General features: G+C 38.9%; 1 protein-coding gene across 1 annotated transcript in view; it reads right to left on the bottom strand.

Moving 5' to 3' along the window:
* The window catches only part of LOC100743494, a 129,329-nt gene that overhangs the window by 79,709 nt on the left and 21,843 nt on the right, over nucleotides 1-27,777 (bottom strand). The window contains 5 exon segments of the mRNA XM_024366241.2: nucleotides 11,908-12,098; nucleotides 13,913-14,054; nucleotides 15,966-16,051; nucleotides 18,487-18,559; nucleotides 19,600-19,657. Of these exon segments, the coding sequence (XP_024222009.1) occupies nucleotides 11,908-12,098; nucleotides 13,913-14,054; nucleotides 15,966-16,051; nucleotides 18,487-18,559; nucleotides 19,600-19,657 (550 nt within the window).

Genomic DNA, 27,777 nt, shown 5'->3' with positions numbered 1-27,777 from the left:
CCGCGAGCCAGCCATAAAGATAACGAGGCTTCTTATCGTCGCGCTACGTCTCGAGTGCTGCATCGCTTCAGAATTTTCTCTCGCGTTTATATATACGCACATTGTGCGTAAGCACGTTCGTTCGCCATTGACACTATTACGATAACACGCGACAAGAATGTAATTAGAAAAACATCTTGTTAACAAGTTCACTGCGCGTTCGATTTTCATTTTCTATAATGGTTTACTTTAACTGTCTCGCATTAGCTTGTACTTAAGGCATAGCCTTGTTAGACTGTACGTTCGGCTACATCGTTGAAACGCAATAGTTTCGAAGAACCGACGCAATCATAGACATTATGCTTCTTTAATTTCCTTGGAATTTACAATTCCTTATCGCTATCTTCTTACGGCTGATAAATTTAGGAAAATATAGGAACGCGTTTCGCTATTTTTATTTTACTCTACCAGCGTGACGCGATGGAACGGCGAGATAAATAATTAATTTCGAAAATTGACAAAACGATCCCGCATTCTTCGCGAAGAATAAAAAACGGAGATAAATAAAAAGTGAGAAGGTTTCGGTAAGATTGTTCTATGAACGAACGAATAATAGAATCTTCTTTCGAAAGCGTGTCAAATTGACACAAGTGGCGGCTGAGGGTTCGGAAATTCAATGCTAATTACAGTGGCTACAAAAAATATTTGTACGCCATTCTACGATATTTACATCGACGTTTACGTACTAATTAATCAAGTGCAAATATTACATTGACTTTTATATCGCTACACGGTGCCTCTCCTATGACTACGATACTTTGTTCTTACGAGAATAAATTATGCAACCTGATGAAAAGACTGGTTCGTTACAGGCTAGTAGTATGTACAAAAGCTTTTCGTAGCTGTACGTGTAGCTTTACGTTTCTGGATAATGTGAAATCAAACGCTTTATAAAAAATGAAGTGGGTCAATTTGGCTTCTCAGAGCATCGTATTCGTATAAACCGGAAGATCTATAGAACTATCGTTATAAAAAGCATTTCAAGAACGTACTTGTACATATGACAAAAAAAGAAAAAAAAAGAAAGGAGCACCGTTACATGAAAAGAAGAGCGAATTCTGGGAGCGAGTGGGTGGTGAAAACGCGTTTCAAGGGGAAGCTCTTTTTATCGGCCAGCACAACTGCATATCGCGACCAGTAAAGGTCAACGAGTGCAAGGAATTAATCGAGCTTTCCAGAGCTGTGCAGGTCGGCCGAGTAATCCCACGCGGGCCGACGACGACGACGATGATTTAAAAACGAATATCCTGGATCGGTATTTGGCGAGTAAATGCGGATCTTCGCGCGGCGATGAACACAGACGAATAAAAGGCGTGGAATGACGCGCATAATACGCCTGAGAACAATAGTCGCCCATTTCTCCTCCTTTCTTTCTTTCTTTCCTTCATTTTAGCGTCTTTGCTTCTTCGTTTTTAGCGTAGGATTATACGTCTTTGTTCTGCGGTAATTTCGTCGAAAAATGGTGTTGCGAAATTTCGACACGCGGTGACACGCACAGTCACTGTGGTCAGGATGATGCGACTCAGCATAAAAATAACGATTTTTTTCGTTTAACTCTTGATTGTTCGCTATGGGATCCTGAAGCGTCTCGGACGTTACAGACATCGTGGTAATTTCGATCTAAAATGATAATAAACGAACGAAATAATAATCAAATTTCTTAGTACGATCTTTAATTCTGCTCAGACTCTGTGTCTCATAAATCGAGACTTTTCATTGACGCAACACGTAGGATCCTCAGAGTACCGCTTCAACGTTGATTTCATTTTCCTTCGTCTTTCGCGTTTCATAGCTGAGTCGATGCACAAAACGTGTTCTTCTGTTACCACTTGTATTACGTTAGCTCGATAGAAACACGTCGATGTAGATATTATCGGTTACGAAGATATAAAGCTTGAGGAAATGGATGGTGGAATAGGAACAAACTGGAAATTGAACAATTGCAGATGAGTATCGAATACCACGCGAGCCACGAAAGCCTGGACAAGCAAGGAATCATATGCTTTGCTTAATGAACTTACTTTGCAGATTAAAATTGGACACCCTGTGTGTGAGCTGTCGAAACACTCCACAAGTTGAGATCAATTTCAGCAGTCTTTTGGGGTTGAACGCGAAGAACTGGGACTTTATAAATGTCATTTAGATGCTGCTCGAGCGAAATGAAGTTCTAAGTAAAAGGCGGTGAGTATAAAAGTTGCTGACTAAATTTAAATTACAAAATAAATCCAGGAAATAGAAGCCAACCCCAGTGATCATTTTGTCTCTCCTCTTTCATATTCTTTCATTCTCTTTGGTTCTGTGTGTGGCTCGTATTTTGAAAGCGGGATACGTGGTCGGAACAGGAAACGCCATGGGAGAGTGAGCAATCGGTATTCCATGGCTGTGTCACGGAGAGCCTCCACGAGAACCGGACCTAGACTCACTCTGCACTCGTCCCTTCTAGCTCTTGATTTTTCCTTCGATACGACTCTTTTCCTACGCCTATTTTACGTAACACGACTAATGATCACGTACACCGCGGATGATTATGCAATTTCGTGCGTTCATCAACGTAACTGGCTCGCAAGAGTCAAAGGAACAGCGAAATAAAACGTTCGTTAACGCGTGCAACGTGACAGATTTTTTACCATTTTTCGGTCGCTTTTAGTTGAAAAATGTCTAGAACGCTGTACGCGCTTTTACTCGAAGAATGTCCAGAAACGAGAAATGGAAACGTTGTATCAACATAATTTCATTCTTTCAGGAAGAGATGCAACACGAATAAAAACTCCTCCCACGAGTTATTAATACAACGAACGCGTTATTTCGTATATTCTCTACATTTTGGCGGATCACGCTTGTGCTTTTATATGTCGCATAAATGCACAAACGTCCGCGATCAACCAAACGACTAATTTCCTCAGCTCCGATCGACGAGCTTCGTCCCTTGACACTAGAACTACCGATAGTTAACACGAAGCTATTTCTACCAAAGTCAGTGAAAATGACTGGTCTTTAAAAATACGTAATAACAGAATATTTTTATATTTATTGATTTGTTACGTTCTTTCAGAAGGAATTCCACGTTATGTAGTACATTTTTAGTATTATTAACGACGATCCCTAAAATGATCTCTAAACGAGGGTCGGCACATTTATAAAATTGTAGAACCAGTCGTTTTCACCGCTGTGGTATTTCTAGCGTTAGCATCAAGCGATCTAGCGATCGATCCGCAATTTTCCCGATAACTGATATCGTCATATCGAACGATACGCAGTACAAATATAAAAAACGCGTGGCAAGTTGTACAAAGCGAGGAAACTGGCTAATTGAGTTCGATAAACGGATTGCAGGACCCTTTTACATTTCGACAAGTACCAATCATTTTCACTGGTATTGGTATAAGTAGCTCTGATACAAAATTATTTTCAGTTTGAATACGTAAAAAGCAAAATGAAATTCATTACATTATTCTTTTAGTTATCGTTGCGAAAGTCGTTACATCATTGTGGAAAAAGATATAACACGAAGTAGGAATTTTAAAATAAAATTGTAAAACCAGTCGATTTGACTGATGTGGTAGTCGTAGCGTTAAAGCAAGAACTTTCAACGAAATTCTTCTTCCAATTCACTTCGCCGATTTTAATGAATTTAAATGAGATTCTCGCTGATCTCTGGCAATCTCGGATATTCAGGGAAACGAAGGAAATCCATTTCGCAGAAGAATATTGATAAGCAGAGAAGAGAATAGCGATAAAAGTAACAGACGATCCTCTTAAGGCGACCGGAGAATTTACGTCAAATGCAAATCCGGCGAGGACTGCAGACGTGAAAAAATGTTGTACAGAGGTGGGACGTGGACGTCGCTGTGTCGGACGTGGCACGATATCGATTTCGTGATCGCAAAACGATATCCGTGGCTCGGTTAACGGATACCAGACCGCGGATCCAAGACTCGGTCACGGGGTACTTGTCATCGAGAAAGTCTTTCTTCCTCTTCCTCTGGTATAAACGAGATTAGCACAGAATGAAAGCAGCATCCACGTGTTTTTCGCGTTGCCATCACGGTGAAAGACGTTGTTGCGTCGGATAACGTGTCGAAAGTTCTTCTAACGATGCTTTCCGATCGAATTAAACTCGAGCAAATGGAAGAGACAGGAGGAGGGGAATGACAGAGTCAACTCTTTCGAGGATTTTTCTTCTCACGGCGAGGACAATGGTACAGTTGATATTTGGATATCTGGAACGAAGAAGGATGAAGTAATATTCCTCTTTAAGGAGAAGCTATAAGCGATGATTTGAATACAGAGGATAAATAGAAGAAGAGAAGATACGGAGATGAAAGAAGAGATAGAGAGAGTGTAAGAGAAAAGATACTCCCTTTAAAGGAGAAAATGCAGTTGATATTTGAATATAAATGATATTTAAGTACCTGAGACGAAGAATATACGGAAAAATATTCCTCCTCCTTCGAGGCTTCTTACAGTTACCTTAGATTTAGATTCTTAGATCTTCCCCTTGGATTCTTCGTTTATCCCTCACATTCGAGTATCAATTATATCTTCTATTTTCAATATTTCAATATAAGACACTTGAACATAAGAAGCATAGACGAAAAAATATAATTTATATTTCATTATAAGCGATATCGAGGTACTTGAAACGGATAATCTACGGAAAAGTACTCCTTTCCAAGCAGCAAGTATAATTCGTATTTAAATATAATTGATATTTAGGTATCCCGGGCGAAGAATCTACGAAAAATATTCCACTAAAGAATACAAGAGTATATATAGAGAAAATATTCCCTCGAGGAAAGACTTCTTTTCGTTTAGGCACGATTATATACGAATATCAAAATTCGCTCGTGTTTCTCAATTTTTTACTAAAATGGATAAAGAAGATTTCGAGAATTTGGAGCGATTCCATTTCGATGATCGGAAACAGTACATTACATTAATTATTAGGTAAATTCTTACGGATATCTTGGTCTTCGAATGCTTCATTTTTTTTATTCCAATTAAACATATACCTACATTTTTTACGAATACGTATATGTATTTTGGTCTTCGGATGCCTCGATCATCGTTGCAATCAACTATTATATTAGGTTGGCAACTAAGTGATTGCGGGTTTTGTCAATACCATCTATTGACAAAGTGCGCAATCACATAGTTGCCAATCTAATATTTAGATTCTTATAGGTATACGCATGGCGATATTCAAGCAAGCGGCAGCTTATAACGAACAACGTAACAAGATACGAAAAATCGTCCGAACGCTGTAGCAACACAATGGAACAGCTTAGAGAATTGTAACAGTTCACGGAGGGAAGTCCTGCTCGCGAATGAAAATTATTATTTTTCGTGCTAGTGGTCTTGCTCGCAAGATCGAAAGGAAAAGGAAGATGGCGTTCTCCTCGAAGCAAATTACCTTCCAGTTATTCATAGACTTTATACGATACAGATAGAGGTGCGAATGAATGCGCCCATGGACATCACGGGCCACTTTTACACGAGAATATAACGTGAATGGCTGGAAACCAGTGATTTCGTCTCTCTGGCTGAACGTGTCGACACGAGCCATCGGTTTTAAAGGTCGTCCCCGAGGACTGAGCCACTGGATCACAATTTTTTCTCTCCTCTCCCCTAGTCCGTGTTATATAAGCCCGATTTTCGATATAGATCACGCCATTTAACCTGCTCCTGTTCCAGTTCTTCTGTCGCGGACGGAAACTGGCTCGCGCGTTCGTTTTCTCGGCTAAAACCCTTTGAAAGCCCTACAGATGGCGGCCCTTGTTTCCGCGCGACGAATTTCCTGTTTCGAAATCTCTCATTTATCAACCGGACGGATGTTGACGTCTCGCCGGCCGAATACGGCCCACCTTTTTCCTCGTTTGTTCGCAATAACCGACAGAGCCACTCGATTTTTTCATTATCGCTTTAAGCTTCGGGCTTCTGCTGCCCTCCTTGGATCGGACGACGTATCATAGCATCTCTTGCTATTATTCGACTTTTAGTCGCCCGTGCGTTTTACCTTTTGAGTGGAACGAACGTTTTACGGACTGTTACGGATCGACGATTGAACACCTTACATCGAATAGCACATAATGGGATCCGCTGACGCAATTACGAAGCGACGTAATCCAGCGTTTTTGGTATTTTTCAAATTTCAAGTTTCTTGCGTCTTCTTTTCTTTCTTTGCTGTTACGCGGCGTTACGCGGCGGTTGATATGGGATAACAACTAAGCAGATTAAATCGAAATGCGCGAGATGGAGACTGTCGTGTAATTTCGTTATTCATGTGTCGAAAAGAAAGAATAAATTACAAACCAGTCGATAATGGAAAAGAAAACAGCACCGTGCTACATCTTCCTAGCATTCTTGTCCGTCTTTCAAGATATAGAGAAACGTGACAAGTTGCTCGTGTTTCTGTATCTCGCAGATTTATTAGTTTCGTTTCAGCCTGTCGGATTTGAAACAAATTTGACGAATTTTTAACTTACAAATTTATAAAAATTGATTTATTAATTTTTGAACATTGTACGAATTGCGATTATTATCACAAATATCCGCGGTTATCGTCAACGACAGTGTCCCGAGATTCCGTTTGCGTTCTTACTTCTTGTCTCTTCGGTTTCCTCTTTATCGCGACTATCTGGCTGGTTATCGACTGTAAATAAACGCGTGAATGGAAACGATGGAAATTCGTGAATTAAGGAATCGTTCGTTATCTCGACCGTTATCTCGCCCTTCTAATGGGAACTGTACTTGTGACATCATACTTTGCCGAGTACAACATGGTCATAAGCAAAGAGCGGGGCGAACAGTTTCTTCGTGTTTGCGATGATGTGCCATTCGTTTCTACCGTTCGGTCGCAAGAAGACAACGACAGGAAGAAAAGGCGAGGGAAGAGACGACGTAGGGAAGAGAAAAGGAACGAAGAAGGGAGGAATCCAAAGGCAACGAAGCAGCGTTTCCCAACGTTGCGCGTCTCAGTCGCCACTTCGTAAACTTCTCGAAGAAAAACTCGGCCTACCGTTTGAAATATTATCAACCACTGTACGATAAAACGGTGTACGAAAACAGAAATTAGATAGAAAAAAGGGAAAAAATTCGACGACTATCCAAATCTAAACAAATTTAAACGTTCTACGAGACGACGCTACTTCTTCACCAAATTCGTTCAAACTTCTTCGAAACAATGCCTTGGGCGCAAAAATCCCATTTTACCCAACTTATTTTCGCACGTAGAATAACCTTCCGCCAGTTGTCCATTCCAGTCTAATCGAGAATTAGTGGAACGAGCAGACGCGTAACCGACAACTTTTCAACGTCGATTTTCACCGAGCCAAGTCTCCAACGTGGTTTCGCTACTCTCGAGTCACGGAATCTGCCTAACCTCGTCCGTGCAACGAATTACGGCTCGCCCTTGTATTTGCAAAAGATAACGCAGGATTACGTCTCGAAAATGACAAAGATTCCATGGCGCAACGTGGACAGGTTGGGCAACGCTGGGATAGAAGGAGGCGCTGCATCGTGAGGTCTGGAAAACGCATTGTTTAGGCTGCACTTACACCAACCTAGCGGTGGGTGTGTCACGAGCGTGAAATACCGGCGAAGTGACTACGAGAAGAGAAAGAGAGAAAGAGAGAGGGAAAGAGAGATAGGAATCCACTTGGCCGATGTTCGAGCCACGTCGGAGATTACAGTGGACCTCGTCTATTCCGCTCAACGTGTGCTGCCTAACCTCTACTCGGCTCCATTGGCCCCGCTTTCTACAAATTAATTACCTTCGTGCTCTACGGACCACAAAGTCGCAGAGATACGCGTTCAATTAAAAGTTGCGAGCTCGTTTCCGAAAAAGCAACCCAGAAACGAACGTGCCACCTAAGTACAAACTCCCTCCAGCCATCTCTTTAATCGGCGGAAATTGATTCTAAATTCGGTGGAGGCAACTGTTCCACAGTGAAATTGCAGGTTAAACCGTTTAGGATCTGAATTGTCTTGATATTTCGATTTTTTTTTTTTTTTTTTTTTTTTTTTTTTTTTTTTTTTTTTTTTTTTTTTTTTTTTTTTTTTTTTTTTTTTTTTTTTTTTTTTTTTTTTTTTTTTTTTTTTTTTTTTTTTTTTTTTTTTTTTTTTTTTTTTTTTTTTTTTTTTTTTTTTTTTTTTTTTTTTTTTTTTTTTTTTTTTTTTTTTTTTTTTTTTTTTTTTTTTTTTTTTTTTTTTTTTTTTTTTTTTTTTTTTTTTTTTTTTTTTTTTTTTTTTTTTTTTTTTTTTTTTTTTTTTTTTTTTTTTTTTTTTTTTTTTTTTTTTTTTTTTTTTTTTTTTTTTTTTTTTTTTTTTTTTTTTTTTTTTTTTTTTTTTTTTTTTTTTTTTTTTTTTTTTTTTTTTTTTTTTTTTTTTTTTTTTTTTTTTTTTTTTTTTTTTTTTTTTTTTTTTTTTTTTTTTTTTTTTTTTTTTTTTTTTTTTTTTTTTTTTTTTTTTTTTTTTTTTTTGTCAATTTATATCATTGAATTCTATTGGACAGGCACTGCAAAAGGTGAAATTTCGAGAACGAAAGGATCGATAATATTTTCATGCTCCGTACCACTTACCTGCTCTTTCATCTAGATCTTAGGATTTTTATGAAATTTGGAGAAAGTTAAGCGCTTTGTATAGATACGATGAACTATCTTTTTGAAATTGTAGAAATTCTTCTTGTATCTGTGATCTATGCAAGAAACTTGTACAGCGTATTTACCATTGTAATAAATTCTTTGCATTGCAATTACCAAGATCTTTTTTTCTTTTTTTACTATCTCTTCTCTCATCTAAATCCTACAGTTTTATGAAATTCAGAGAAAGTTAAGTGCATCGTATAGATACGATGAACTGGCTTTTTGGAATCATAGAAATTCCCCTTGTATCTCTGATTTATGTAAACAGCTCCTATAACGTACTTATTACTCTGATATATTCTTTACATTGCAATTACGAGAAGAGATTTCAAGAATTTGATCAGCATTCTGTTCTTGTTACTATCTCTTCTTTCATCTGGATAGTATGAAATTTAAGGAAAGTCAAATACTCTGCACCAACGGACAAACTACATTTTTCTTTTGCATTATAAAAATTCTTCTCGCGCCACTGACTCTCACGACCAGAGCAAAATATATAAAATTCGCGCGATGCTCAACGTGTGTCAATGGATTGGACTGAATATTCATTCGTTCAACTATATAAGAACGTAGCGGGTTCTTTGATCTTTCAGAGCTTCGTAAAGTCAACGCCAATGAAATGGGCGTCGATGTTGCATTATACGTTATTCCGCTAGCGCTATTAACTTTTACTGCATTATAATTGCAGAATCGCTGAATGATTTGCACGGGTCAGAAAATGAATTCGTGTCTCCCTGTGAGCATTCGCTTCTACTTGTGATTCCACGCTTTCAAGATTCCATTAAAGCGAGCCGGATCACGATAGAACGGCTCTGCATTCTGCCTCATGCAACTGGCGTCTGGTTTCTTCCGATAACGGAGATTCCTGGTGCTACGTTGCTCACGAACACGTTCACCGCGACATCTAACAGTCACCTGGTGAATAACCGTGTGCTGGCAGGGTAACAGCTGCGTAGGTGCATTCGATTTCACGCGACTTGCAGGAAACTGCGAGAGACACTTTCGCTAGAATATCATTTTATGCGATAAAACTTTAACGTATGTACACTGGCTCGCGAAATATATACATATAATATATTGTATTTACATGTTCAACATATGTACAATTATATTATTATATATAATTCTGTACGAGTACTTGTTGTATTATATTATACAGATACGATCGTTGTTATCAAATAAATAATTTAATATAGTAATTCCATATAGTTATATCTATATATACACATCAAATACTTCAATTTCTGCAAACTTCGTAACATTGTTTTTTCTCCAAAATCGAAGTACGATGATTTTGTGATAATTCGTTTCACTTCTTACCGTATACGATAAGAGAAATATATACTACAGATGTATCAACGATTTTATTAAAGAGCGGATGCAATTTAAAGTTCGCGTTATAGATCAAATATCAAAGTGATATTAAAAATAGGACTGAAACTTTTGAACGATATTGTATACGCCCACCGACGATTATTTCTTGCTCGCGCGAAACGTTCGCGGAAACTAAGGTAACCTATAAAATTAAAGGGCACCGAGAAACTCTGCACCAAATTCAATGGAGTCCGCTGACTGCAAATGTGTACGTATGTACTTGTTGTTGGCAGAATACGAACGGCACATTTAAGTACGTATCACGTTGTTAGATAGACACGAATCGCTATTGTAGTAACTGTGAATCGTGCATCTTCATAAACTTAGTCGAGCTCGTAGTTGCCTCATCCGCGATTATACGACGTACGTATAAAAAGAAGACTAAAAAGGAAACACCCAACAGATCTCACAAAGGACATAACCTAACATACAAACACTCGCCACACTAAAGAAATAAATCAATCAAATTCGAAGATAGTATCCCACTGGGGGTAGTCATCCACATGTTATATTACTATATCACTAAGCTATAATATTTTACCAAATGTCCTACTGGACAAATTGTAAAATGTAAATAAATAAATAAAAAAAAAAATACGACGTACGTATATTGTTCACCTGCATAAGAACGATAGTCCATGAACAGTACAAAACAATTATATCAACAATTATAAAAATTGACTATAGATTGGTCAGGCGGCCAGATATTTCTGTAACGAACTGTACATATTCGGTTTTCAATATTCTGACTAATTTATTATTTGTCGGAATTCGAGTGTACCAGAGCCTACGACGTTACATCAACGCTTGTTAGCGTAGCTAATCGTTGGCGTAGCACAGATTACCGACTTCTGTGTAAATGTTACCCTGTTCAAATAATTGTACATCGTAGAATATACAATTATAGCTACATCAACGAATACGCTATCTAGGAGCGCAAGGCTGATACGAAGACATTTTAGGAGAAGACTGGTGCGATATCTCCGGGTCACTGATTTCGGTTTTGCACACTGACAGATCCCTTCGTTGTGCTTCTACACACACATTGTTAATAGCATCAGATGCTCTTAACGTTTTAACATTTTGTTCGAATTTTAAATTGAAAGAGGACCATTATTCGTAAGAACTGATCTCTCTTCTGATAATTCGTAGGAAAATATAATATTCTTTAGATAGAGTGTCATATCTTCTATATGTTTCATTTTACACGTGTACGGTGTTGCTTTGTAAGTACGCCACGTTTCTGGTGTTTCCAGGGTTTGCGATATTTACTGTTGGAATACGGATGTTCATGCGAGTTTACAATTAAAATACATATTTAGATAGCTACTCTTATCTTTAATCTCTTATCTTTTATCTTATAAGTGGAACCGTTTTTATATTCTACGATTAATGACTCTTACCAACATGATAGAAGATTTTTAATGTAAAAGTTACTAATACTCACATATGCAAACAATTACCAATTTCAAGTAATTTTTTAAGTAAGTATTATACTCTCAGCATCATATATATATATATCTGTATATTATGCATATTCTGTACAGTTTACGATCTTTCATAAAAGCACAAACATCCGCAGTCCATTCGTTATTAACGATGCATCGGTTAATTACGCAGGAACGACTTATTAAAAATGAGTCAGCGTATAAACATCTTGCTTGATGCGATGTTTCGCTAACCAGCTGTGTAACAACGTACGACAGGCGTGAATATCTTTGACGTTACACGATCGTTCAGGCTACAGATTCGATATAAACGAAAATATATCGACTAGGGGGATGGCGCACAGAGGATATATTTAAAAAGAAGCAAAAGCATGCACGGATCGATGCTGAATTTTAGTACTCGCCTGTAAATGGGCTTCTGATCGTCACGTTCATCCGGTGTATTGAGGAAATTGGCGTCGTTCACCGCCGAAGACGTGGATCCCCTCGGCGACCTTGGGCCGCCCTCCAGCTCCCCGATCAGGACTTCTGTCTGACCATTTTGGAAAGGACTGCTGGCACGTCGTTCACCGACTCTTCCGCCTTGCACCGGTGTCTGAAAATATGAATCATCGTCTCACCATGTCGAAATAACTCGCCGATGTGTTTAAACATTTATCACGCGAAGCTTCTATGTCCACGTTGTACGCGTTATATGGAAAACTTGGGAACATTACGAGAAACTCTACTCTGTATTACTTTTTACATTTGTATCGTACGTTTCATATATTATAAAATGAATTTCGGCACATAAGTGAGCAACTATACCGTATTACTTTCAACGTCCACACTGTATACGTTATATGGAACATTTTTAAACATTTTATTGGTAGCTCGACCGTGTTACCTTGTAATTTTATATTTCACAATTTTCACATGCGCATTTCCCAAATTTTCGATACATGTTTTGTCGTAATTAGCTCGTCACCAGCGACTAAAATTATAATTACGTTCATCGTACACATAGAACCATCGTTGTATCAAATTCCTGATATATTCCCTGTAAAAGGAAATAGAATAATTTCAATAATTTGTATATAATTTATATAATTTCATATAATAATATATAATTTGAATAAGAATGGAGAGCAGGAAAGCTCGCGTTCCATAGCAAAGAAACAAGGATATTTTGGTTAATTTTCACGGAATTCTTCAACAACGTTGCCCACGATTAATTATGCAGAAACGAATGGCGGATGGTGAATTACAATTCCGGGAAATGTTTACCTCACACTTAACCAATCGCACGGACGTGTTTACATAAGCATCATGAAGGAGAAATCATTTTTACCCGCGAGTTATAAAAATAGAAGCTAACTACCAGTTACTTTCAAGAATATTAAAAACATCGATCCTGTCGCAGCTGTCCTCCGACACTTGCTATTTCCACATAATCGCGACCATATTTCCTTCAATTTTCATTTTGCTCTACTCACTGAAACTTTAATTTCTGTAAATGCGCGAGATTGCGTCAATGTAATTCCAATACAAAATTTCTATTTCAAAAAGAAACGCGTATCTTCCACTCGCTGGGACTTTGATTTCTTCCCAGCAAGAGTCGGTATCTACAAACAGATGTGCATCTAGTAATCCTGGCTCGACTCTACCTAGAAAATTTCTCTTCAAGAACATTTTTGTTTTTACTTCTACAAGAGACTGAGAAGGAAGTTGCAGTCGCCAAAAGTTTGGTTTCTCCCAAATAGGAATATATCTTCCACTAGCTGAAAGTTTGATTTCTTCCCAGCAAGAGCATCTAGTAATCCTGGCTCGACTCTACCTAAAAAATTTCTCTTCAAAAACATTTTTGTTTTTACTTCTGGCAGAGACTGAGAGGGAAGTTGCAGTCGCCAAAAGTTTGGTTTCTCCCAAATAGGAATAAACATCTACAAGTACAACCGTGTTTAATAACTCATCCATTCTAACTGTATCTAAGAACTTGCTAAAAAAAAAAGAACTTCTAAAAAATGTCTATTTTTCTATATCCAGTAGAAATTCGAAAGAAGAACGTATCTTGTTCCACTCGTTAAAAGTTTGTTTTCTTCCAAATAAGAGTTAAATATCCACGAATATCCACCTGTAGATATCCGTGCACATCTGTAGATCCCTTTAGCAAGTTTACTTTGACTCTAGGCAAAAAAAACTTCCTATTACAAAAACTTTCCCTTCCCACTTGTAAGAAAGGATCGGCCGAAGAAGCCTTTTCTCGTTACAAAGTTTGATTTCCTCCGAATAACAGCGAACGTCTACAAATAGAATTACGTTTGGTAAACCCTAGCTTAACTCTGTCTAGAAAATTCCTATCCTAAAGCATTCCTATCTTTCTGTTTGCCAGAGAAATTGAAAGAAAAGAACGTATTTCATTGCACTCACTAAAAGCTTCGTTTCTTCTGGACAGGTCTGCTGTTTCTCGGCCGCGTCCTTCCCTTCCTTCGCTTCTTTCGTCTCTTTCACTATGCCCTTAGGTATGGTACCGTTGCTTAGCTTAGGAGTGAAGACGTTCGTGATCTGTTCCCTACGACAGAAACACCAAGGCACATGAGATCGCGCGAGGAATCAACTTCCGACACACTAATGCCCCTCGCTAGGAGAACAGCGATGGTACGCGCGGTTGCATCGCAATGGGATATCAATCACGCCAATCGCAATTTCACGTATCCGGCTTGTAATTGTACTTCCCATCGCGGTGTGCCGCGAGTTTTCACATTTCGCGTTACATTGCACGTCGTCACGGTCGAGCGTATCTGCTGATAAAAATGTCGAGCGTCTTTTTCGACCATCTGCTCGGTTAGTTTAACAAATCAAAGCACTCGAACACGGCCAACACGTTGACACCGTGACGATGAATCGATGAATTTAATTCAACGCGATTAAGAGAAGATAAATCGCGCGGATTAACAGATGCAAATGCGGTCGCAGAAAGAAGCGCGCAAATACGATACGGTACCTTGCGGAAGTTAAACGTTGTACCGTAGCGTGTTTCCATCTATCGCGGCTCGCACAATATACAAAATTCAGGTGGACGCGCGTTCGGACGAGCTGACGTTCTGACGAGCGAGAGAACCGTAACGCACAGGCTGATAAAAATTCGTACGTGTACATATTTGATTATACCGAGTTGGCAACTAAGCGACTGCGGATTTTCCCATTGGGTGGTAATGACAAAATCCGCAATCGCTTAGATACCATCCAATATAAGAAATATTTGGTACATATTCAAGGCAAGTCGCTTATGGCTATTGTTTTAGCTACTGTCAATTCCTTGTTTGACGATCTAAGGGAAAAGAGGTCGGTACACCTGATCAAGTAGTTGGGTATTTTACATTTCAATTCTCAAATTCTTAGATAAATGGTACATTGTTGGATCACGGATGACTACAGCGACCTGTGCTCGACTACTCAAATTCAGGATGTTCAGTTTTATCGTGTGTTTTATGTTCCCTGACAGAGATTTGACAGAGATCAGTAGTAATAAAATTAAACGAAAACTTCTGCTTGGAGACTTTGAGAAGCTTACTGTACTTAAAATGTGTGGCGAAAAGTAAGCGACGACGAGTATACTCGTGAAACGCAGAGTACGTGTAACTGTTACAACGTAGAATTAAATTGTGACGAAACGACCGCTTCAGTTTTTGAATTTCATGGGCGACAGGGCTCGTCGTAACGCAAAATATCGCCATTTCTTCGCGACGAGTATACTCGTGAGAAACAGCTAACAGGTCGAATAACTTGATCGTCGTGGTTCCTGATGATCCAACGATACCAGTTGAGAGTCGGAAATTTTTCCAGCACACCTGTGACCTCGTGCAGGACGCTGAGCGAAAATCGCTGCGCCGATGCGCGTGGTTCTTCACTGAGTTCGTCGGAACGTCGATATCGTTCGTTCGTTAAACGGCCGAATACGCGTTCACAGAAATCACAGACTGACGCGTTGACTGGACGAAGTTGCGCGGTCGTTCGTCGAAAGTTACACGGCCAAGCGAAAATCTTGCGTGGGCAAGTGAAATTATGTTCTTCTTAACGCGTTGAGCCATCTCCGGAAACAATCAGGATAACATCACCGTGGTGACATCCGCGCTAAACGAGTCGAACAAGCTGAAAAATTAGTATTTTTGGCAAACTTTCAGGTTTAACACTCGACCGTGCATCCGCGGACTGTCGACCTCGTCGATTTCTCGTCCGATCCGAAACCGTTAAGCTTCCGTCCCGAATAAAAACGCCGTTGTACGCTGTTACGTCTCGATTGTCTACGCTGCACGATGTTTTAGATGCTCGTGAAATCCAGGCGTGCAAGAAAGAGAAAGAAAAAACGAAGAGGACGTTAGAAGAGGCAGGGAGAACGATAGAAACTGGGAACAAAGAATGGAAACGATTAACGATGGAATAACGGATGGAAGAGAAACGGCAAGAATGAAATGCCACTTACTTGTCGACAAGCGTCACGGTAATTTGGTTGCCCGTCACATTTTTGCTCGCGCTGTCCCCGCTCGTGGACGCGACTGCCTCGTTGATCTGCACACACAGCAAACATCGAACAATCAGCTGGTTTGCCTCTACCGGACGACCGCTGTTCCTCGCGAAAACAAAAGAATTCCCAACGACGCTTCCCTATCGATGCATTCATTTTCCTCTACTCCCCCAATTCTCTCTCTCTCTCTCACTCTCTCACTCTCTCTCTCCTCTCGTCACGCTTTTATTGGAACCAGAAACAATCCATTCGATGAGCAGATTTTGTACAAATGTACAAGTGGAGCATTTTGTAGGACGTTGGTGCAATTTTGAATTTGTTTACGAATGTTTATAAATGTCAGTTAAATATAGGAATATTGTGTCTATAAGAACATCGCTTTTAATATTCTACACAACTTGACGTATCGCGCGACGAGCTTAGATAAAATCTATGTACCGTCGTGTTAATTCAAATAAGCGTAATCTGGTGAAACGGTGGTTTTGAGAGAAACGAGTTTTAGTATTCGACAACCTCGACATCCGTTTAATATACCATCCAAGATATCAACTATCGCGTGTATCTTCAGTTTCGATGCAGACACGGTCTTCTCGTTTAATATGCATAAAGATGAACAGCTAACTCTTCTGCCAACCGGCAGTAATGACTTGATTTAAGCGAAAGTTGCAGATAGTCGCTGTTCTGGCTTGAACAAGGCGGTACGAGCCTTTGGTCGCGGCTACAAACGCATAAACGTCCCAACATCGAACCAGAGCCAATTTTCATCCACCTGCAATTATTACTCTTTTATACCACTCATTTATACCAAGGGATCCTAACTTAATTATTCTTATTGTTCCTTTCGTTTTACAAGAAAGCGATAGATGCACAACGTGTTTTCTCGTTATTTTATTGAATTACCTACGACCCATTTTATTCTGTTTCTACAAAATGGATTCATAGAACAATCCATAAAATAACAGAAAATAAAAAATGTTGCGCATCTATGATATTATTTCACTTATGAAACAAAAGAAACTTTTTGCTTGCGCGAGACAAGGACCAGGGGCGTCAAACGAATCAAAGAATTTCATTCGAAAGCATTACATTCGCATACAAGGTCTCTCCGCGAGTATTCGAATAGTTTCGTCAGCCTGCGCAGATAATTTAGAAACGAGGGAAAAAGAAGGAAAACTGTGACAACGGTTTCGGGGTCGCAACCTGTGGAACACGCGCGGGTACAGCAACGTACATACACGAGCTGCATCGAACCAAGGACGCGCATGATCGCGTGGCCACCGCTCACTGCGCTCGTTTACTTTTGCATTCCGCATATTACGAGCAACCGCCGTCACGATTTTCCCTGTCAATCGGCCCGTTCGTTTCAGAGTTATTTCAATGGATTATTTAAATCATAGTGAACGTCGTTGGTTGGCGAATACGTCCCTGATTAGAATGTCCGATAGATGCCAAAGGAACACGCGAATGGAATAGGAACTAATTGTTTGAATACAATGGAGACAACCAAGCGATCGGCCACTTTATCTCGGCGATGCTCATCGTGCATGGGCACAGGAATTGGCTCTAATCGAGCCGCCATCGATTAACCATTTATCCACGCGATCGCTTCTCCAACCCAACCCCCCATTATCTTTCGACCTATTTCTTTTAGTTTTATTGCGGCGAACAGGAGAGAAAGAGAGAGAGAGAGAAGATGATTAATCCGTTAACCAGGATGGACGAATTAACTCGTCACTGGGCTTCGCGATCTCTCGAAACGTGGCTGAAGAAAATATTCGAACATTCGCATTTACAAATATAATGTTAGACGCAGACTGCGGGTATTTGAGCGCGTTTATGTTCCCAATATAATTATGAGAATGAAATATATGTATAGACAGATTTTCCTAATTTCCTTACGTGTAACGATGAATATTATTAATTCTATCTATCTGTACATCTGTGTCTACGTGGATGTATCTAGATATACATCAGACTTGTCGCATTTCCGCAAACGTAATTAAAGAAGAACATTATAAGCTAATCGAGACGATTTACTACGAATATCTTCTTACGTTAGACGGATGTTGTGTAATGAGTTTTTACGCGCTAAAATAAAGTCCACAGTCTACTCTTCTGAATAAACTGTTTATTCTGCATTCATAATCGCGTTCATCCTTCGCTCTTTTCAGTCTGTCTTCTTATTGGAACTTGCAGTCTCTATGCGAGCTCACGCTGGTTCCAAACTTTACGCCGCTCATCTACGTCCTGGAAGATCTAGAGATCGACGTGGAGTTTAATTTAAGAGCTAGCGCATCTACCGCGGAGCCAAAGTGTCGTGGCTGTTCGGTGTGAGCGGAACGTGGTCGAACGTCGACGACGGCCAACGTTGCGTCGATCGCATCCGGAAGAAACACCACCGACCAAGCTACGATACCACCGTGAACTCATCCGCGCTCAAAGTTCTATTAATACGTTAAAATGAGACAAGTTGCTGTACCTCTTTGTCCAGAATATCGCACGGCTGGAACCTCCAGTGAGACGTGAGCCGCTTGAATCGTTCCTTCGCACGCCTGCAACAAAATCATGCACGTTCCATTATCGTCATCGAATACGTCATCTTCATGAGAGCACGAACATTAAAGAACACATCGCAGATGAATAGCCTAAAATTAGAAGGTTGCAGGAAGTGCCACTGAACTTCGGTTAGGAGTAACGCCAACATTCCGCTCTTCAAACAATGAACGTTAAACGCGCGTCGTTGTACGACGATGCAGAAGAGTATTTTAAACTCGAACGTTAAGTCAAAGATTAGCGTTAAAGGTATTCAGTTGGGAATTACATTGGCGGAGAAGAAAATGGCGCGGTGATCCACACAAGCTAGTTCTTCCACGCTGAATGAAGCTTCATGGAGAATTTCATCGATATGTAAATGAAGTTGTGATTGAAAAAAGAAGCATCGACTAATCGATGATATAGCACCACCTTCCCTTGGCAAATTTCTCTTAGTCCCTTCGTTCTTTGAACTAATGCTGGCAACTAAGCGATCGGGGATTTTGTCATTAAATGGTATTGATAAAATCCGCAACCACTTAGTTGCCAACCCGATACCAAGTAGCAAAATTGTTATAGCAAATTAATATAGCACCACCTTCTTTTAGCAAATTTCTTTTAGTCGCTTCATTCTCTGGACTAATGATGGCAACTAACTGATTGCGGATTTTGTCATTAGATGGTATTGATAAAATCCGCAACCACTTAGTTGCCAACCCGATACCATGTAGCAAAGTAATTATAGCAACACCTTTCCTTGGCGAATTTCTCTTAGTCCCTTCGTTCTTTGAACTAATGCTGGCAACTAAGTGATTGCGGATTTTATCATTAGGTGGTAATGACCGCAATCACTTAGCTGCCAACCCTATACCAAGTAGCAAAGTAATTGTAGCAAAGTAATATAGCAACACCTTTCCTTGGCAAATTTCTTTTAGTCGCTTCGTTCTCTGAACTAATGTTGGCAACTAAGTGATCGCGGATTTTGTCATTAGATGGTTTTGACAAAATCCGCAATCACTTAGTTGCCAACCCAATAGCAAGTAACAAAGTAATTAATTACCTTTCGATGGCGATGACCCAAGCTTCTTGCACCAGACCAGAGCTGAACTCGTCCGGCACTACTGTCAACAATTTCAAAGCAATTAGTCCATCTTCCTCCCTTTCGTCCAATTCTACTTTCAAATAAACACACGAACAATAAACGCGCGATTCAGCTGAACCGAATTGCGCATCGTTTATCGGACGACGATTAATTGTCGCAACAAATCAGAGACACGGAGAAAACAACACAGATACAGCGTATGGTATATTTTTCTTTTAGAAATCGATCAAATGGAACAAAAACGACGAAACGTTTCATTGCTCGAACCGCGGATGTTCGTATATTTATATTGGGTTGGCAACTAAGAGATTGCGGATTTTGTCATTATGTGGTACTGACAAAACCCGCAATCACTTAGTTGCCAACCCAATAGAAAATATGCAAGTGCAAGCGCGCATATAACGCGTATAATATTCTTCGCAGTATTACGCTAACAGAGAAATACGAATTTGCATAAACATACACAGTTCGTTTATGAACAATCCGAGGATGCATCCGATACGCGAAAATATATAAAACATCCAAAGTATAATATCTAATATAATTTGTAACAGCAGAAAGAAACGTTTGCTTAGGTTCCATGTCGTTTGTCGCGATCATAAGAATATGAATTTGCGTAAACATGCACAGTCTGTTTGTTACTAATGGCATCGTCACAATAACGTCACGATAATATCGAAATAATATTAAAACGGTATAAAAACACGAGAAATATTAAAATAAAATTTTCCCTCGAGGTTGAAATTTCATTAGCCATAGTCCTTAAAGATTAACAACCATTGCAAAACTAAACCAACGAATTCCTGTCTTCTCGAACCACGCAAATACCATTTTCAAAATCCACGTCGTCGTCTGTCTCCTCGTCGTCTATGAACTTGATGGTAGACAGGTCAAAGTGCGTCGCGACGTCCTCCGGCTGTTCGTCGCTCGTCGCAAACTCGATGGACTTGGGTACATCGTCGACTATGGATTCGTCGACGATGAACGTTTGTCCATCGGCTCCTGAACGAGACGAGCATCCGCACAGGAGCATCCTGCGGAAGAACTTGGACATGTTCCTCAAGGGTCTACTCTGGAGGAATCGAAGCTACTCGCAGTGGATGTACTCATATTTCTCCAGCTTCGAATAGAAGGATTTTCGGTGACGTCAAAACGCGAACAAAGTTTCAGGATCGTCTATAGCAAACTCTGGAATTTCTCCAGACTCTGGAAATTCGCTTGGCGAATTTTCACGTTTTTATCTTCGAATTTGTACGAAGGCGCGGTATTTTACGAGGACTGCTCGCAATCGCCAAATGTTGCTGGATTGGCGAATTTTTCTACGGTCGTTGTATCTTCACGAAAACACAGGATACCACGAGAGCTTGAAATTTTACGAAATCGTCTTTTCCATGTCTCTGTCGAGTTCCTCGAAAGTCGCCACGTTTTCACAGAAGCACAGAACCTCGCCAACACTGCGAATCTCCTCGAATTCCTAAACTTCCAAGTATACGGAAATCGGCGAATTTGTCGAAATTTTCTCCGCACACCGGCAAAGTCAGCGAAACTTTACGAAATCTCCGACGTTTTCGAAATTGCTCGCCATCGGCGAATTTACCGAGATCACGAAATTTTTCCCACAGCGAGACAATTTCCCGAGATCTCTGTACTTGCGCGCGATCGCTCGATATTTCAGTGTCACCGTAATTTTCCAACATCGGCACCGGCTTCTTCTCTTCGAATCCCGGGAATTTGTTATCGCGAAATTGGATGGAACTGCAGCACGCGACCGGACAGACGGAAAGGAAAAGCGACGTGTGCCGAGCCGCACGTGTCGCCCAACCATAGAAAATAAACGCTCGGTCCAGGGCTGAGAATGGATGGCACCGCGAGCTTACCAACCAAGAGGTTTATATTTGGAGTCGCACATTGGCATCGGCGGTAAAAATGATACGGCAGAGCCGGCTTCTAGGCGCTTTACGCCAATGCCAATGAATCCATTAATGTGTAATAAATCATCGGCAAATTAATCAGTTGGACGTAGCCTGTCGAATATTTCGCACGAAATTACCGAATAATGTGGAACGACGCGGATCAAACGACGCGCGCAAATGAAATACCGCGTTAATCTCTCCGGCGATAACGAGATGATTTGATCAACGTATTTGATACGTTACTTCTTTAATCGCATTAGTAAGTCGAATAACGGTACGAGTAATTTAGAAATGACGTTATTAATAATTTCAATGGAAGAAACGAGCGTTTTCAGCAGCGAGAGAAAAATTCGATTTTCGCAGAATTGTAATAGTCATTTTTTATGACATCATTTTTACTTCGCTTATATAGTAAAATAAATATCGTTAAGCTTCCTGATTAAAAAGTAAGTCGACGTGGAAAATAAGTGAATTAATAATAACATCCAATGAAATTGAATTTTTATATTAATATCTATCGTTACATTTCCTAATTTATATTGATTAATTCCATCATGAATTATAGTAATTTTTAAATTCTTTATTTAATGAATTTAAGATAATTATAATAGATAAATATATTTCAAATATTTATATATTTTTAGGAATTATAATTTATATTATAAATTATTCAATACTATATTATAAATATTCAACTGGACAATTATTATTTAATCTATCAATAGCATTTTCTATATGATTGAAATTTGTTATTTACACAGCTATTAATTTTCCTGTAAAAATCCTTAGTCATTTAGTTCCACTTAATTCGCCAAAATTTTTAATAAATTTTATTCTAATTATTGAATTAATTAGATTTATTACTCGACTTTAAACTTTATTTATTCGTTTATCAGCAAATTTAATTTCGTATAATACGAGTCCAATGCGTTTCATTCTACGCGTTGGGAGTGTACGAACAAGACTGGGCCATAATTATATCTATATATATATATGTAATATGTACCATCTGTGTTGTTATATCGTCGTTAAATCAATGGTGTTGATAATACGCGAAAACAACAGCTCGTTCTTCGAACGTTTGAAAACGTAATTCTTCCTAGTCTTGTGTTCTTGCTCGTCGATTTGATTCTCTTTAGCATTTAACACTTTGACCACGGTTTCTCCTGTGACGCCACGCTGCTCATTGGTGACCAGAGCGCTTCCAACTCTTACAATTGTAAAAATTGTATGAAAATTGACAGTTAGGGCATAACCGATAAATAGAAGATACTTTGAATGAAAAAGTGCCCCATTGAACGATTTTATTAGAACATCAATAAAAAGAAAATGAGAACAAATCTTCGAATATTATTATAAACACAGCTTAGAAAATAATCGTAAATGCTGCTTTATAATCATATATATAATTGAAGTTAGAAGAGTGCACATAACCTTACTATTATACAGGGTGGTTGGTAATTGGTGGTACAAGCAGAAAGGGGGTGATTCTACGCGAAAAAAGAAGTCGAAAATATAGAATACAAATTTTTTTTAATTTTTCCATCGAGACAACGATCTACAGTGAGATCCGTTATAACGAGACGCGATAAAGTGCAGGCGTATCGAGCCAAAATTCAAAGTCGATTTTCTCGAAAACAAAGCCTCGAACGAAAAATTTTTATTCTACATTTTCGACTTCTTTTTACGCATAGAATCACCCCCTTTCCGCTCGTATCACCAGTTACCAGGCATCCTGTATAATTGAAGGTAGAAGTGTGCACATAACCTTACTATTATATATAGAATGAGCAAATACTGTTTACTAATATGTGGTGGCCCTCGACCACGGGACTTTCCAACGGCTTCGCTACACAAAGGGTAAGGCCGACATGCCTAATGTATCTATAACGTGAATTCACAACAGAAACCAGGTCACACACCGCGGGTAGGATGGCGCCCAGATGTCTGCACATCCTTGGCGCGTACCCTCAATAGTCCTAAGTACCCACCGGGGGGTCTTGGAATTTCCATAGTTAAGGTCCTTCGGACCAAGCGAGCATCTCTTGTCTTAGGTTTCCTTTTACGTTTATCGTTTACTACGGGTTAACACGGAAAGTTAGTTTTCCCCACGTCTGGTACGTTCCTTTAGCAACTTTCTCACGAGGGCGGCTGAAACCCTTCCTGGTCCACCAACCGTCTTATTATCCAATCGGAGACGGTGTCTACTGCCCTCGCTTCCCTAACCAAAATTGTCATCGACAAATCCGATAGTCCCGTGTCCTTAGACACACCCACACAGTATCGTCAGTAACACTTCGCTTATTCTGTATCCTTAAAATAATCAACGTATCTTCACCGGTCTCTACCCTTATAATAGTCGCGTACTTAACGTATCAGTGTAACTAAGTTTTACATAACGTGGTTGGAGCGAATTGTGATTTATGTCAATTCAGTGTGTATCACATTGCGATCGCTGAATTCATAATAAAGCTTAATTCAAACAAAATTAATAATTGCGTTACGACTCGGCTGTTTTATTCCATCATCCAGCCCTCGAGTTTACGTGACATATCCATCGATATCCCTACGGTTCTTTCGCCGAATATTCGCATACGCAGCAACCGTCGCGGACATCTAATAAACGCGTGCGTAGTGAGGATATCGAGGGCCAACAAAGAAAAGAATCCGTTTGGTTTCGAACCAAAGAATTCATTCTGCCCCGAGCTGCGAAGTGCGGAAGGTTTAGTGTCATAGAGAAGCAAACACAGTTAGAGATACGTGATCATTAACTCTTGATAGTTAATCGTTAATTGATGACTATTGATTGTTAATAGCGTAATAAACTTCTTTGTTGAACATCAAGAGTATTTCTTGTGGGCACCAACAAACGCCTCAAATATCTCGTACACGTTTCAGCGATGTAAGGTGCATACCTTGATTTTTGTTTTTGTTGCTTGTTTATGGAGTATCGTCGCGTTTGAAATTGACGTATTTGACGATAACTCTAAGGCTAATTTTATGTACCACTCGAGAGTTCTTCTATGTGGTGTAGAATACGCTATCGTTTGATCTGATAAATCTACGGCACATTTTCCTCTGTTGTGATCTACCACTACCATCGGTTTACCGCAAACATAATTGTTTTCTACCTCTACCGTTTCAGCCGAATGTTTCGTCGAAATCATAAAAATAATCCTAATACTGTTTACTAATATCTTCTACGCGTTTCGACTGTATATTCTGCACGTTTTGCTTACGACGAAATAACGAATGCGAATGGTTTGTTGAAATAAACAAAGCCTTGTTACAATACGTCGCTATCGACTGTTACCAAGGTGCCACAGAGGTCACCCGTGACCACCAAGAAGATGAACGGTGCATTGGGAAAGAATGTTGTCTTACATCGTCGATTTATTATTATTTTGCCATTATATGCTTTGAATAATAAAAATACTGCCGTGGCGTCATCAGCGAAACGTGTGATTTCGGTGTGGCAGTCAAAGTGTTAGCTATTTATTTCAAAAGAATGAACTATAATCCGGTCTCCTTTTTATCTCGTTTGGCATCGTGAACAAAATTTAGTTTCGGAAGACTAAGGACGTTTGAAAAGATTTTACGCGTGACGTGAGGTTGTAAGCAGTCACCGTGTTGACTTTTATTACAAAAAGACGACATTGTAATTATTTTGTTCGCCAGACTAAAGATTTTATCGTAGCGCGACCCTTCGCGTTTTTAGATGTTGTATAGTTTCGCCCTTGGTGCAAGCTTATCGCGTCGTAGAAACTAGTTTCAGAGGAACAGCCGCTGACCCGGAAACAAATTCCAGTCAGCAGAATTTTCATTACTTTCCTGGGATACGATGTTCACGAGCCAACGAGCCTGCTCTGGAATAATGGAATCGCTAGTATTAAATTCGCCACGATACACCGGCCAAATTACGTCCACCGAGTCTTATCTCGATCGAGCTATACTTGCTATAGTTTCAAGATAAACTGAGAAACTAAATCCGCTTTCGATAATTAATTCAACCCTAGAATTAATCCACGTCGTCAGAAATACATCGCTATAGTCGTGCTATTATCGTCTTTCGTCGGTTCTTCACTTCAATCTTCTCATAATCTTGACGATCGTGACAAGAGATGACAAAATAAAAACACCTATAATTCCTTTCTTTATCTTGTCTTACGTCTTATCTTTCAAAAACGAAGAAACACACGCGATCTATGCTATCGTTTGACATTATATTGTTTTATCGAATTATGATCCATTTTGTTCGCGTAGAACATGCATCGTATTATTTTATTGAATTATGATCCATTTTGTTCGCATAGAACATGCATCATATTACTTTATCGAATTATGTATGACTCATTTTGTTCGCATAGAACATGCATCATATTATCTTATTGAATTATGATCCATTTTGTTCGCATAGAACATGCATCATATTATCTTATTGAATTATGATCCATTTTGTTCGCATAGAACATGCATCATATTATCTTATTGAATTATGATCCATTTTGTTCGTTTAAAACATGCATCATATTACTTTATCGAATTATGTATGATCCATTTTGTTCGCATAGAACATGCATCATATTATCTTATTGAATTATGATCCATTTTGTTCGCATAGAACATGCATCATATTATCTTATTGAATTATGATCTATTTTGTTCGCATAAAATATGCATCATATTATTTTATAGAATTATGTATGATCCATTTTGTTCGCATAGAACATGCATCATATTATGTTATTGAATTATGATCTATTTTGTTCGCATAAAACATGCATCATATTACTCTATCGAATTATGTATGATCCGTTTTATTCGCATAGAACATACATCATATTATCTTATCGAATTATGTATGAACCATTTGCTTCCAATAGAACATGCATCATATTATCTCATTAAATTATGATCCATTATGTTCCAACAGAACATGCATCATACATAATTCGGCAAAATAATATAAAACAAAAAATGGCGTGCAGTATAATTTCCTTATGAAACGAATGAAACCTTTGCGACAAGTGTGTGAGACACTGTGCTCAAAGTAACGGAATATCGCTAAGGTATGATATATGAAAATACAATATACGAATCAATGTATCAAATAACGGTCTTCGTAAGAGTTACCAAGAAGAAATATATATAGCCTAACCTGTACCAATGTAACTCGAGCTTGATGAAGTTGCCACGCCGAAATGCGAGTTTGTAGAAAAAACAAACGCAACAGTATCGCTTGACCCGTGATTCGTCCACGTTTGTTCAAACAAAATTTTCGTTTGTCTACCGTTCGAAGATAAGTTATCGTCAAAGGAGAATTAACAAAAATTTTCCATCGGCTTCCATTATCTTCCCATTAACTTTTCCATTAATTCTTAAGTGGAATATGATTGTCCACGATTTGTACACGTTCGTTCACCTAGAATTTTCGTTTGTCTACGCTTCAAAAAAAATTAAAGGAAAAAAGTTAAATTTTCATTTAGTCATAACGTTGTTTCAAAAGATGGACGAACGAGAAAATTTATCCATTCGGTTGAACGAACTTGAACGAACGAATACAGTTTGATTTTTATAAAAATTCGCATTTGGAGTTGTTAATTTCACTCGGCTTGCTACTGGTACTTCCTTATTATCGGGAGACAGTATTCAATTACGCTGATAGTATCGACGAATACGAACGATCCTATCTACTACGCATAAAACGAAGAAAGCCATATCAAATTTTGCAAGCTTCCTCGCCTAATAACTTTTGAACTGGAAGATTGCTAAATTTAACGTTAACGTTGTTCAACTGTATTCTACAAATACACTACTCTCAATAAATACGAGATTCGTTCAAAATAATTACCTCCCCAGAGATAAAATTCACGTAGAAATGTAATTAAGTATTTTGATTAATTATTATTCTAATTATTATCGTTCAAATCGTAATAATTCATTGTACAGGGTGGTTGGTAACTGGTGGTACGAGCGGAAAGGGGGTGATTCTAGGCGAAAAAAGAAGTCGAAAATATAAAATAAAAATGTTTCGTTCGAGGCTTTGTTTTCGAGAAAATCGACTTTGAACTTTGGCTCGGTACGCGTGCACTTTATCGCGTCTCGTTATAACGGATCTCACTGTAGCTTGTTGTCTCGATGGAAAAATTAAAAAAAAAAATTTGTATTCTATATTTTCGACTTCTTTTTTCGCGTAGAATCACCCCCCTTCCGCTTGTACCAC

Source organism: Bombus impatiens, unplaced genomic scaffold, assembly GCF_000188095.3.
Source record: "Bombus impatiens unplaced genomic scaffold, BIMP_2.2 scf_0203, whole genome shotgun sequence".
In the NCBI taxonomy this organism is placed as follows: Eukaryota; Metazoa; Arthropoda; class Insecta; order Hymenoptera; family Apidae; genus Bombus; species Bombus impatiens.
Note: the sequence above shows the minus strand (reverse complement) of the source record. Positions and strands in the feature narration are given on the sequence as shown.